The sequence below is a fragment of the Prionailurus bengalensis genome, chromosome D1 (genome assembly GCF_016509475.1).
Source record: "Prionailurus bengalensis isolate Pbe53 chromosome D1, Fcat_Pben_1.1_paternal_pri, whole genome shotgun sequence".
NCBI lineage: Eukaryota > Metazoa > Chordata > Mammalia > Carnivora > Felidae > Prionailurus > Prionailurus bengalensis.
This window is the reverse complement of record NC_057346.1, coordinates 39,542,212-39,555,459: the sequence shown is the minus strand read 5'-3', so window position 1 is coordinate 39,555,459 and position 13,248 is coordinate 39,542,212. Positions and strand designations below refer to the sequence as shown.

Here is a 13,248-nt window from a genome sequence, read left to right as displayed (position 1 = left end):
GTGTGTGTGTGTGTGTGCACCCAGAAAGAACACCGGTGATAGCCCAAATGTCTATATTTTCTATTGTTTAACTTAGCAAACTTATTGGGCACCTTTTTGCAAAACTCTGAACAATATGCAGAGAGTTTCTGACCTCAGTCTAGCTGGAGAGACTCAACGTGTTCATTTAGCAATATAGTATGCAGGTTGAGTGCAAAGTCTTGGGAACTAGACAGTGCTGAGTTTGAGTCCCAGATCTGTCACTCGTCAGCCTTGTCACCTTGAGTATTCACCTACCTCCTCTATCTTATGATTATGTGGGGTTATTTTCTAGTTCAACCTTCTAGATTTCAAATTCTATTTTTTTAAAGATTTTTTTTGCATTTCCTTTTTTTAGTGTTTATTTATTTATTTATTTATTTTTATTTTTTAAAAAAAAATTTTTTTTTTCAACGTTTATTTTATTTTTGGGACAGAGAGAGACAGAGCATGAACGGGGGAGGGGCAGAGAGAGAGGGAGACACAGAATCGGAAACAGGCTCCAGGCTCTGAGCCATCAGCCCAGAGCCTGACGCGGGGCTCGAACTCACGGACCGCGAGATCGTGACCTGGCTGAAGTCGGACGCTTAACCGACTGCGCCACCCAGGCGCCCCAGTGTTTATTTATTTTTGAGAGAGAGAGGCGGGGGTGGGGCAGAGAGAGAGAGAAGGAGACAGAATCCCAAGCAGGCTCCCTGCTGTCAGCACAGAGCCCTAGGTGCAGCTCCAGCTCACAAAGCTGTGAGATCATGACCTGAGCCGAAATCAAGAGTCAGACGCTTAACCTACTGAGCCACCCAGGCACCTCAAGATTTCCAACTCTTTAAAGTGAGGTCTCTTGCTTAACTTTCTGGGATATCCTCGTAGTGCCAACTTTAATATATTCCACATACAGAGGCCCTCAATGATATTTTATAGATTTACATTTAATTGTGAAATAGGCAACTGTCACTCTTTTAATATTTGCTAAACCTAGTATTTGAGTAAGAAATAACATCTATGAAGGCACTAAATGTAATCGCTGAAGAAGATCACCCTTTGATCCAAACTTCTGTCTCCTAAAACATCGGACCGTGGCAGTGGTCTCCCCGGTAGCATACACACGTGGGAACAACTGTCCTTCTACAAAATACATCATCAGAGAGAGACCCAGGGCTGGAAGACCCAGTCCAACAAGTTTAATGTCGTTGGCTCTGGCTTTGAGTAACTTTCATTTACCTCCTCAGGATTTCTGAAACCAGGGGCACATGTTAAGCCGGGTGAAACCTTCACGTACAAATGGACGGTGCCTGAAAGTGTAAGCCCGACAGCCAGTGATCCCCCCTGTCTGACCTACCTTTACTTCTCAGCGGTTAAGCCAATCCAGGACACCAGCTCTGGCCTTGTGGGGCCCTTGCTAGTCTGTAAAAAGGGCGTTCTCAATGCTGATGGGACACAGGTAGGCCATCAAAGATCACCAAGTTCTTCTCAGGGTTGTATGTGGGAGACACCAGGAATATGGCTAGGGATTAAATAGTAATAAAGGGTCAGGTACAAAAAGCAGTGCTTCCTCCACCCTCTTAATGTCGATTTCTACATAATGAGTAATTTATTTTATTTTTTTGTAAATTTAAGATCTGAATTTAAATTTAAGGTAATCTTAATGTGAAGTTAAGATCTAAAACTTACAGATGCCCGCCCAGAGACCCAGGATTTCTGCTCGTTGCGGATGGGATTCAGTGGGTCCCTTTCCCTGTGCATTGTTTTGATTCTAGAATCTTCGGAGGTCCACATGGAATGTGAATTGGGGCCCTTTCTTCTTGGACGAGGCTTCTCAGACTTGGCCACGTGGGGAACCTTTTAAACATCTTTTATTCAGACACTCCAGACCAATTAAATCAGAATCTGCAGGGGCTCTCCAATGTACAACCAAGGCGGAGAACCACTGTAACTCACCGCTGTAAGCCGAAAGTTAATCGTTAGGGTCGAAGGCACAAGAAAGCATGTAGATAAATTCTTACAAGTCCCACCTTTGAGGCTCCCCGGGTTGCACTGACTAGTGTGGCACAGCACAGCACTTCAAGCTATGTCCACATGATATTAAACACACTGATGAGAAGAGGCAAATCTAATCATGTAACCATTGTGGTTTACTTCACCAATCAGAAATAGCAAGACTATTTATTTAAATGGTATATTATATGATGTTTGGCATTGTAAGCACCCACTTCTGGACTCAACGGGATTTCTAGGTAGAGGACACAAAGTGTCTCGGTCCGCCTCAGACTTGTACTTCCCTGCACAAAGTTCCAACCCTAGAAATGTCTATTAGAGGCTGTGTCCCTGGCCCTCGGAATTGGCCCTCAGTAACGCACATGCAATAAGACTGAATACAGTTGCACTGTACAACAAGAATCATATAGGGCAAAGCAGAATGACTATCCCTATTTTTTAACTAAGATGTTTATTTATTTATTTGGAGAGACAGAGAGAGAGCATGCATGCGTGCACAAGCGGGGGAGGGGCAGAGAGAGAGGGAGAGAGCGAATCTCAAGCAGGCTCCGCGTTCAGCACGGAGCCCAAAACGGGGCTCGCTCTCACAACCGTGAGATCATGACCCGAGCCGAAATCAAGAGTTGGCAGTTTAACCGAGTAAGCCACCCAGTGCCCTAACGATCCCTATTTTAAAGCCGAAGAAACTGAGGCTCAGAGACAGTGAGAGACATCCCAAGAGACACCGCTAGTAAGTAGTGAAACTCGGCAGTAGAACACGGGACTTTGAGCTTCCAACTTTGTTTTTGTTTTTGTTTTTGTTTTTTCCAAGACACCACCCTGCTACCTCTAGCTTAATACCTGAGCCCAGGAAATTGAGTGCCAAAAAACTTGTGTAAGGAGGCCCTGATTTTCCCCCAACTGCATCTATTTAATGGTGGCTTGAACGCTTGCTAGAAGCACCTTATGGTACGTGGGGGGTTGTTGCCTGAGCCAAACACCATTCGTGGCCAATCCATTTCCACCAAGTTCATGAAAAAATTAACTGTAACCCGAAATACTCCCTACTTGGGATTTGGCCGAGCGAGGAATCCATTTGGCCAGACAGAAAGTTATTTTCAACGCAAAAAATACTTAGGAAACACATACTGAACCAGGCCCTCTATAGGTAAAAGCTTACGTCTCTCCTAGGTAGGTAGGTAGAGAACATAAAAGGTGTTTTCATCTCTTTCCAGTAAATTCTCCCAGAGGTGAATGGTTGTCACAGAATCTAACCAGGTGCTGTAGGGCCCTTTCTAACATTTATGACCTTCTGCAACAGCCACTTAAACTCCCTGTTTGTCTATCCAGCCGTTTATACCGCCCTTATATTTTTTTATTTTGAATAATTCAGTTTCATATTTATGTTGCAAAGTTGCAAAGAAAAAAAAACCCACAAAGAATTCCCATATATCCTTCGCTCAGATTGCCCAAATGTAAACATTTTATCTCATTTGCTTTCTTAGCCTTCTCTTTATTTTTCTGGGTTTTGTTCCCCTAAACTATTTGAGGTAGGTTATAGACATGACGTCTCTTCAATGTGTTTCCTAAAAACAAGGTCACTTTCGGACATAAACACAATGTAATTATCCAAGTCAGGAAATTAACCTTGATACTGTACTATTATCAAAGCTGAGTACCCTTTAAAATTTTTCTGTCTTTATCCTTTATAATAAAAGGAAAACATGTTTTTCCTCGACCAGGCTCTGGTCTACATCATGCATCATCTCTTCAAGCCCCTCTTTCTCCTGTGATCCATTTCATCACAGGGAAGCAAGTGTGACTTTTTTTTTCTTTAAAAAAATTTTTTTTAATGTTTATTTTTGAGAGAGAGAGAGAGAGAGAGTGTGAGTTGGGGAGGTGCAGAGAGAGGGAGACACAGAACTCAAAGCAGGCCCCAGGCTCCGAACTGTCAGCGCAGAGCCTGACACGGGGCTCGAACTCACAGACTCACGGACCGTGCGATCATGACCGGAGCCAAAGTCGGTCGCCCAACCGACTGAGCCACCCAGGCGCCCCACAAGTGTGACTTTTCTAAAATGCAAACAAGATCACGTAATATCCATGTTAAACACCCTCCAGTGACTTCCTATCACGCTTGGAATAAAAATCTACATTTCTTAGCCTAGACCTATGTCCCCCGGCCTCCAACTCCTTTGATGTATCTCACACACACCCTCATGCCTACTTATACTCCATCCACATAAGCCTTCCTGTTCCTTGAACAGGCCAAGCTTATCCTTGGCTTAGGGCCTCCTTACTAGGCTCCTTCTGCCTGACATGCCTTCTTCTGACCTTTGTGTGGCTGGCTCTTCCTGTCACCTCCTTAGAAAAGTCTTCCCTGATCACCAAGCTAAAGTCATATGCTGTTACATGGCCCGATTTTAATATCACTTACCACCAGGGGACATTTTCTTTGTTTACTTTTGATGTGTTATAGAACGTTTCTCCTCACAAGAATGTGAGTACCATGGAGCAGGAGACTTGTCTGTCTTATCTTCCTTTCCCAGAACAATGCCTGGTGCATTGTTGACACTCGACCAATATTATGGTTGATGAATGAAATACAGGGTAAGCATTCTTATCTTCAAAGTCATTATTAAGAAGTTTAGTTAACAGAAAGGGCCACATTACACACACACTCAAACACTCCATGTGTGGCCTGCAAATAGACACTAAAAATTCCAGGACAAGCTTATTTGCCAAACTCCCCACATCCACGTTTTAAACACTCAGAGTTGTGTGAAGGACCATGGTTCAGACATGCCAGCTTCCCTACTGCTGTGGGAACCTAAAACATAGTGATGTTAAGTGCTTTTCACAGAACAGCTTTGTGCTGCAGACGCTAGACGTTGCTCAGGTACATTCCATGCACGAGTGCAGGTTGGATTAATCCAAGTTCTCCAAAGAAACAGAACCATAAGGATGTGTATGCAGACAGAAGCAGACTTATTATAAGGAGTTTGCTCACATGATTATAGGGGTTGACGAGTTCCAGGACCTGCAGGGAGAGTCGGCAAGCAAGAGACCCAGGAGACACAAAAGTCCAGAGGGCTCAAAGCCTTTGGAAGAGCCTCTGTTTGAGTTTGAGTCTGAAGGCAGATAAAAGTCAATGTTCCACTTCAAAGACAGGAAGAATTCTCTTTTACTTGTGGGAGGGTCAGATTTTTTTGTTGTATTGAGTCTTTCAACTGATTGGATGTGGCCCACCCACATTGGAGAGGGCGATGTGCTTTGCTCGTCTACCATTTAAATATTTGCTCATCTACCATTTAAATGTTAATCTCATCCAAATACACCTTCATAGAAATACCCAGAATAATGCTTGGCCTAATATTTGGGCACCTATGGCCCAGTCAGGTTGACACATAAAATCAACCTTCACGTGGGTTATCACCATGTGGTATCACCTACTTTCTAACCTTTTCCTGGGTTAATTTCCCACCCTCATAGACCTAGTTACCTTCCAACTGACTCTCAGGTGATGAGTTTCTTCCACTCAATGCCTTTCAGTCATTCCTTCTTGTCTTATGGACAGTTGCAATTGCAGCTAATAGTCACAATTAACATTGAACACTTAGTATCTGCCAGATGTTGTCTTGAGTGCTTTACCTATATTATCTATTTTAACCTTCACACACACACACACACACACACACACACACAACCCCAGGAAGTGGAGACTACTCTTATTCTCATTTTTCAAATGAAGGAATTAGAGCTTAGAGAGAATAAGTCACTTGCCCCAGTTTTCACAATGGATGTGCAGAATAACATTAGCACCCATAGCCCATAATCTTTTAAAATATCTTTGACCTCTTATTTCTCTCCAATTCTTCATATTTTCCTTTAAATATTGCAAGCCTACATCATTTCTTTTCATATCCCATGATCGTGAACTACTGCCTGCTAAAACACCATGTGATAAAAGCAGTAGGTGCATATAAGATACGGTGTGAGAATAAAGCAAAGGGCACCCACATCTCTGATGATGCATTAGGAAAGCATCACAGAGGTGGGACAGCTAAACTGGCTCTTGAGGTTGGATCGGAGTGGCATACCTTTAAGTTGAAGGGATGCATGCACGAAGGACAGAGGCCTACGGAACACAGCAAGTTCAGATCGCTGCAAGGGGCTTGGCCTCACTTTGGTCAAAGTGCCAAGAGGGAAGGGCTAAGAGCAGGTAAGCAACAACGAGATCACTGTGAGTTTAGACTGTATTGTCCAGTTTCAGAAGGAGAGAGAGGTGATCTGTGGCAGTTCTGGGGATTCCTCCAGAGCAGGCAGCGGGTTAAAGGGTGAGTTGGAGGGGAGTACATTAGACATAGGAAGATGGTTGAGGGACGTAAAATACAGTCACCTCTCTGGTTCAGCTTTAAAGAAAAGCATATTTTGGCAATGCAGGATGTTGTGTGTTGCGTGACATGCTCGGACAGATAGATTAGGAATATACACAGTGGGAAGTAATCCATGGTGCCCTCCATTTCAACTTACATTAACATAATTTAGCAAAGTCTGATGGGTTATGTGAATTCATTATTTCACTCAAAAACATGTAGAGTGCCTGCTTTTCCAGACATTATTTTATTTTAATTTTATTTTATTTCATTTTATTAAGTTTATTTATTTTGAGAGACAGATGATGCGGGGGGGGGGGGGTGGGGGGTGGGAAGAGAGAAAGGGAAACAGAGAATCCCAAGCAGGCTGCATGCTGTCAGCACAGAGCCCAACACAGGGCTTGAACTCATGAACCACGAGATCATGCCCCAAGCCAAGACCAAGAGTGGAATGCTTAACCAGCTGAGCCATCCAGGCTTCTCTCTAGGCATTTTTTTAAAAGCCGGGGACACAGAGAGGAACCCAAAACTTCCCTACTCTCACAAAGCTACAATGCAATGGGACAATACTAAAAAAATTTAAGTTCACAAATGAAATATAATTGCAGGTGGAGTTAAGTACTATAAGGAAGAGTGAGTTGGGGGTAAGTGAGGTGAGTTTGCAGGCAGGGTGGATGGTAGGTGACTGTTTTAGACAGGGTGGTCAGGAAAGGGTACTCGAGGAGGTGACATTCGTGCAGAGAACTGAATGGAGTAAGGGAGTGAGCCAGGAAAGACCCGGGAGAACCTTCTAGGCAATGGGAACAGCACATGAAAAGTCCCTGAGGCAGGAGTGAAGTTGGTGTGTTCACAGAAGAGCAAAAGGCCAGGGTGGCTGGAGTAAATGAGGGGTGAGTACAAGGAGATGAAGTCAGAGAGAGAGAGACAGCCCTTGGAAGCCCTGGGAAGGAGAATAAGATAGTGATGACCAGACTGAAAATAGGAGTCCCACAGTGTAGGGAAGCTTCTGAGCAAGGACCTATTTCCTCTGAGCAGATCTCATGGGGAGGGATAAGGATATAAACAGAAAGATGAAACGTTAGGGTGTAAAATGAATTGATCAGAATCATGCTCAGAATCCTGATTTACAAAATGACCCAACTCACGTTGGTCCTAATTTATTTGTGTTCACGTTGAAAGTGAAGTAGAGATTAGAATTCCTCCAAGCTGTACTTTTTATACAGTTATGTTCTTCTTCTCTTTAGAGAGGAATCGACAAGGAATTTTATCTACTATTTACAGTCTTTGATGAGAATCTGAGCAGGTATCTTGATGAAAACATTCAGAGGTTTACATGGCGTCCCTTCAGTGTTGACAAAGAAGACAAAGATTTTGTGAAGTCCAACCGAATGCATGGTATGAAAAGTGTCTTTCTCTTCTGTAAGGATTTGAAGTGAAAATATTTGGAATGTTTTAACTATCTTGATTTTGGTTTCTTGGACATTGTTCTTGGTCAAGAGTAAATTGTTTCATGACTTCATCTCACAAGGTCTGGTGAAACCTCCTACCTCCCAGGGACGTTGTGCAACTTAATTAATACTTCTGAAATACTTCATCAGCTTTAGATGAAGCAACACAAAATATGAACCAGCAAAGATCATTGAGGCTCATAATCCAAGTGATAATTGGAGATAATCATTAAACAACAAAGTGTCTCTTATCAAGTTGCATGAAGAACTGTCTAAACTGATAATGTGTAAAATACTAGCGAATTCCCATCCCAGATCTTATTTAAAAGGAATTACTTAATTCTCCTTCTCTTTCTTATATCAGTTGTAACAGTGGCAAACCACCTCATAATTGGCGTGACTAACACAGGAGTCTCGTTAGTCTTAGGCACACTACCCTAGATGGCAGAATAGTGAGCGAGAGCCCAATCCCAAATAACTATGAGAGCGTGCAGTCAAAAAGGAGCTGAAAGCAAGCATTGCAAGATAACACGTGCTAAATTGCTTGTTTTAGGACCAAGGATAACATCTATTTATTGTTTTCAAAACATTATAGGAGAATAACAGAATAGACCCTAATCTCCTTTCCCCACAAGGAGGTCAAGAAAATCCAAGGTTCCAAGTGACCCACAGCAACCAGCTCACAGACTCCTATGGTCCTGGATACTCCATGCCAACAGTCTCCTCTTGGACCAATGGAAAGCATAGAGTAACGCATTTTCAATACCATTTTCTACAAAATGTTTGTTATAACTGAATCATGAAATTTGTTTCCCACCCTCCTAGCAGCCAAAAAAATAAAAATAAAAAAGAAGAAGAAGAAAGTAGAATGAGGAAACATAGCAATTCCTTAGTGGAGAAGCTAAGTCGCAAAAGAAACTTACCCTAAGAGAGGCCCTTCGGATAAAGGATAAAGAGAAAGGATAAAACAACCCAACAGACCACATCACATCCAGCTCCATCCTGATTTGGCAATGTAATATACACTTTCATATTTTCGACATGGAGAGTGTGTCATCTTTAAAACAAAATGCAAGGAAAACAATGTATTTCAATTTAAATTTTACGTTGATTATGAATTAAATGCTATCTCCAGTCTTGCTTGCATGGAGTATGAGAGAAAATGACAGCAACAATACCAAAGAAAAAGTGCCTCTCGAGTTACCCAGTGCCTTGCATTACACCTATTATGTGGTCTATATGAAAAGATGTGGACCTCCTTTCCTAGAGGGCATCCTCAACGGCTTGTGAGCTATCCTCGGGGGTCTTTTCTGATGAAAAAGAGGCATACCCACAGTAGTTCTTGGGTTAGTCAACAAATATCATCTGGGTTAGGGGACAAGTCTACACGAGAAGGCAGAACAGTATAACTTCTTTACCAGACCTTACCATGGGCTTTGACTACCTTTATCTGACACTATAACCAGCAGTGACATCATTCTTTCAATAAGTTTTTAGAGTACTGTTAAACAAGCAAACAAAGGTGTTTGTTGAATGCATGAATGAATGTTCCAGAAAGAGAGAATTTAAACTAGAGTTCCAAGGCAAGAGAAGATTCTCTATGGGCCAGTCAAGGACTAAATCATTAGTACCCCAATTTACAATATCACTTTAACATTCAATGGGCAGGATTTACATAATTTATTTGCAAAGGTATTATCAAAGATTTTTTTTCAGAAAATGCAATGTTCTCAAAGCCTCCTTCTTAGATTTTCTGCTAACAATCTCAGATATTTGAGTAAAATTACCAAGCACCATTGGTTCTGCAGACACAGAAATAAAAAGCAATTTTATCTGGCAATGGGATTATAACAGAAGGTCACTTATGTGTGTGATAGTTGTTCTTTCCTACTATGGGCATTAGTAAGAAGTGGGAGAGGATAGAATCTTTATCTCTCTACGGGGCATCACGCATAAGACATGTGTAGTCACCCCTCAAACAGTACTATTCAGTTAATGCATTCATCCCACACAGAGTGGGGTTCATCCCACACAGATGTGGTTTCTAAATTCTTTTCAAGACACTGCTCCAGGGAGCCACTATCAATGGATCGAGGTTGATATAAAAGAGAAAAACACTTTTCATTTCTGGAGATTCAGAAGGTCTTCATATCTAAGTAACCATTATTCAAAGTTCCTTCAGTTATTTTACTGAGGCAGGGAAATAAAACTTACCAAAAGGCAAAATTATTTAATCAAAGGCTAGCCTCTTATAGACTTCGCGTCCTTCTCCCTCCCCCCCCCAAAACAATCCCTCTTCACTGACCAGACGTGCAAATACAATTGCACAAAAATCAATTGCAAATCTTTCAAATGACGCCAGTTCCATGAAATCAGTAATGAGATGTCTGATAACTTCTGGAATCAAATGTAAATCCATTGGTAAATGAAGATCTGATGAAATTAAGTGAATTAATGACCGAAGAAGAGACACTTAAGGGAGATAACAGAATAAGAACCTCAAAAGAAAGTGATTTTCAAATCATGAGTTTGGGGGAAAATGGCAAAGTCCATAAATATTTTCACAAGGACGATGCTCTTTATAATCTGCAAAACTAAAATGTGAGATGAAGGATATTGTATTACGCTGTCAAACAATTTTGTCAGAAAAACTTATGCCAGAAAACAACCTGATTTGTTCCTTATTGATTCTTAGGGTTTGTGCCCTTGTGTGTACATTGTTATACATAATATTTTCACAATTTTAGTATATTTTCATTATTCATTGTTCCTCTTAGTCTCCATTTTGGATTGAGTCACTGTGTGACTTTTCTGTAGTGTGCTTACTCTGTGGTAGTAAGGATCTTCTGTAAATAGTTTGAACTTGAGCAATTGAACAGACTGCCCCCACACACTGATGATCTTGTACTAAAATGGTGTGTTTTCTGTATCTATAAAATCGTACTGGGCCCTGACTATCTTTTTCCTTTCATTTAGCTATTAATGGCTATATGTATGGCAACCAGCCAGGCCTAAGCATGTGCAAAAAGGATAGAGTTTCCTGGCATATGATTGGAATGGGCACTGACACTGATATGCACGGAGTTTATTTTCAAGGGAACACCATCCACCTACGAGGAACTCATCGTGACACCCTGGCCCTGTTTCCCCATACCTCCACAACGGTGTTCATGCAGCCAGACCATGCAGGTAAACTCGGCAGGGCCACCGCAGGTGACCAAATTAGTGTCTTCAGGCATATACCCTTAGCGTCCTCCCCTGGAATAAACTGGTTGAATTTGGGCACTTCAGAGGATGTAGCAAGACATACAGTCTTGGTTACAAGCAGATAATCCTAACTGTTTTATTCCAAACACACAGTACAAAGGACAGAGGAGAAGCATCTAAAACGACATAAAGCATCTAAAATGACACAAAGAAGAAGTCCCCTAAATGACCTTGCCACACAAATCTTAGGAGAATGCTCTTGATTCATTCCTAGGAATGATTCAGCCCCAAGAAAGAGGGTATTTCTTGTTCTCCTGAAGCACAGACATTTTAGTTGCTGCTCTGAAGCATCTACCAGGTATAGACAGCCCAGTGGATGCTTCCAGGTGATAGATATGACCTTCTTTAGAGACTGATAAGTTACTTGGAGACTTCTCCATTTTCATTCTGTTGGGCACCATTAGTTTCCCTGGAGGGTAAGCTGCACTGGGTCAGAAGTCCACCGAGGGCCCATTGAAGGGCCAGTACTCATCCCTTCTCTTAGACATTTCCAAGCTAATTGGATAATTGGGGCATTTTTATAAAAGATTCAGAGCAACACATGGCTCGTTTGAAAAATAAGATAGCCAGTGCCATGGGCATTCAAAATGTTTCTCCAACCCAACTTTTTCATTAGTCTTAAAACGAAACCAATATACTACCCAAGATGAGTACTTGTTGGCTCTGTCCTCTTTATGAATTAGTGTCTACTTTGCTTCGCACTAGAAGTACAGTTTAGATGCCTCTCAGTGTCATTGGTTAAACACTTAGGGCTTGTGCTTCAAAACTTTTGCCCAAGAACTGCCTGAAATTAGGAGTTCCATAACCCGTGCGTTATAGACTTTGAGTATTTAACCTTTCTACATTAGTATAATTGATCAGTTATGAATCACCCAAACCAAGGAATGCCTTGAGCACAATGATTTTTGTTTTTGTTTTTTAAATATGCTCTTCGCGACTGAAGATGGGAGAGGAGGGAAACAGCCAGATTTAATCCACAGAAATAGAAACTGGCATTCAAAGCTGCAGTTGGCTGCAATAATTTTAGAGACTTGGTTAATTATTCTAATGCTTTGGTATTACACATGTGCCCTAGGAGCTTCCAAAGTGCTTATGACAATGTTTTCCAGTTTATGTTTCGTGGTGAGTATAAATCTGTGACTGCTTAACAGCTTGGTCATTTGGCCAAAATATGAGTAGACCCTAGGCTTCGACTCAAATTTTTTTGTCTTTGTTCTTTTTTCTAAAAACCACTTTATTGAGATATGACTGATACATAAAAAGTTGTTGATATTTAATACATACAAATCAATGAGTTCGTTAGGCGTCTTGTCATGTCTGTTGGCCATCTATATGTCTTCTTTGGAGAAATGTCTATTCATGGACATTTTTTAATTGGATCATTTGTTTTTTGAGTATTGAGTTGTATCAGTTCATTATATTTTCTGGATACTAACCCTTTATTGGATATGTCATTTGCAAATATTTCTCTCATTCAATAGGTTGTCTTTTAGTTTTGTTGATTGCGTCTTTCACTGTGCAGAAACTTTTTATTGTAATGTAGTCCCAATAGTTTATTTTTGCTTTTATTTCCCTTCCCTCAGGAGACATATCTAGAAAAATGTTGCTATGGCCGATGTCAGAAAGATTACTGCCTGTGCTCTCTCTCCAAGAATTTTAATGGGTTCAGGTCTCACATTTAAGCCTTTAATCCATTTTGAATTTACTTTTGTGTATGGTGGAAGACAGTGGCCCAGTTTCATTCTTTTGCATGTAGCTGTACCAGTTTTCCCAACACCATCTGTTGAAGAGACTTTTTCCCATTATATATTAATTCCTCCTTTGTTGAGGATTAATTGGCATGATTAATTGTTGAGGATAATTGATATAATTGATACAATTAATATAATTGTGGGTTCATTTCTGGGGCTTTCATTCAATTCCATGATCTATGTGTCTATTTTTATGCCAGTACCATACTGTTTTAATTACTACTGGTTTGTAATACAACTTGAAATCTGGAATTGAGATCCCTCCAGTTTTTTCTTTTTCATGATTGCTTTGGCTTTTTGAGGTCTTTTGCGGTTTCATACAAATTTTAGGATCGTTCGTTCTTGTTTTGTGAAAAATGCTATTGGTATTTTGATGGAGATTACATTAAATGTGTAGATTGCTTTGGGTAGTACAGA

General features: G+C 41.1%; 1 protein-coding gene across 1 annotated transcript in view; it reads left to right on the top strand.

Moving 5' to 3' along the window:
- Positions 1 to 13,248, top strand: part of HEPHL1 (hephaestin like 1) — an 82,319-nt gene that overhangs the window by 33,298 nt on the left and 35,773 nt on the right. The window contains exons 9-11 of the mRNA XM_043579933.1: positions 1,245 to 1,456; positions 7,610 to 7,760; positions 10,790 to 11,002. Coding sequence (XP_043435868.1) covers positions 1,245 to 1,456; positions 7,610 to 7,760; positions 10,790 to 11,002 — 576 coding nt within the window. The remainder of the gene's footprint in view (positions 1 to 1,244; positions 1,457 to 7,609; positions 7,761 to 10,789; positions 11,003 to 13,248) is intronic.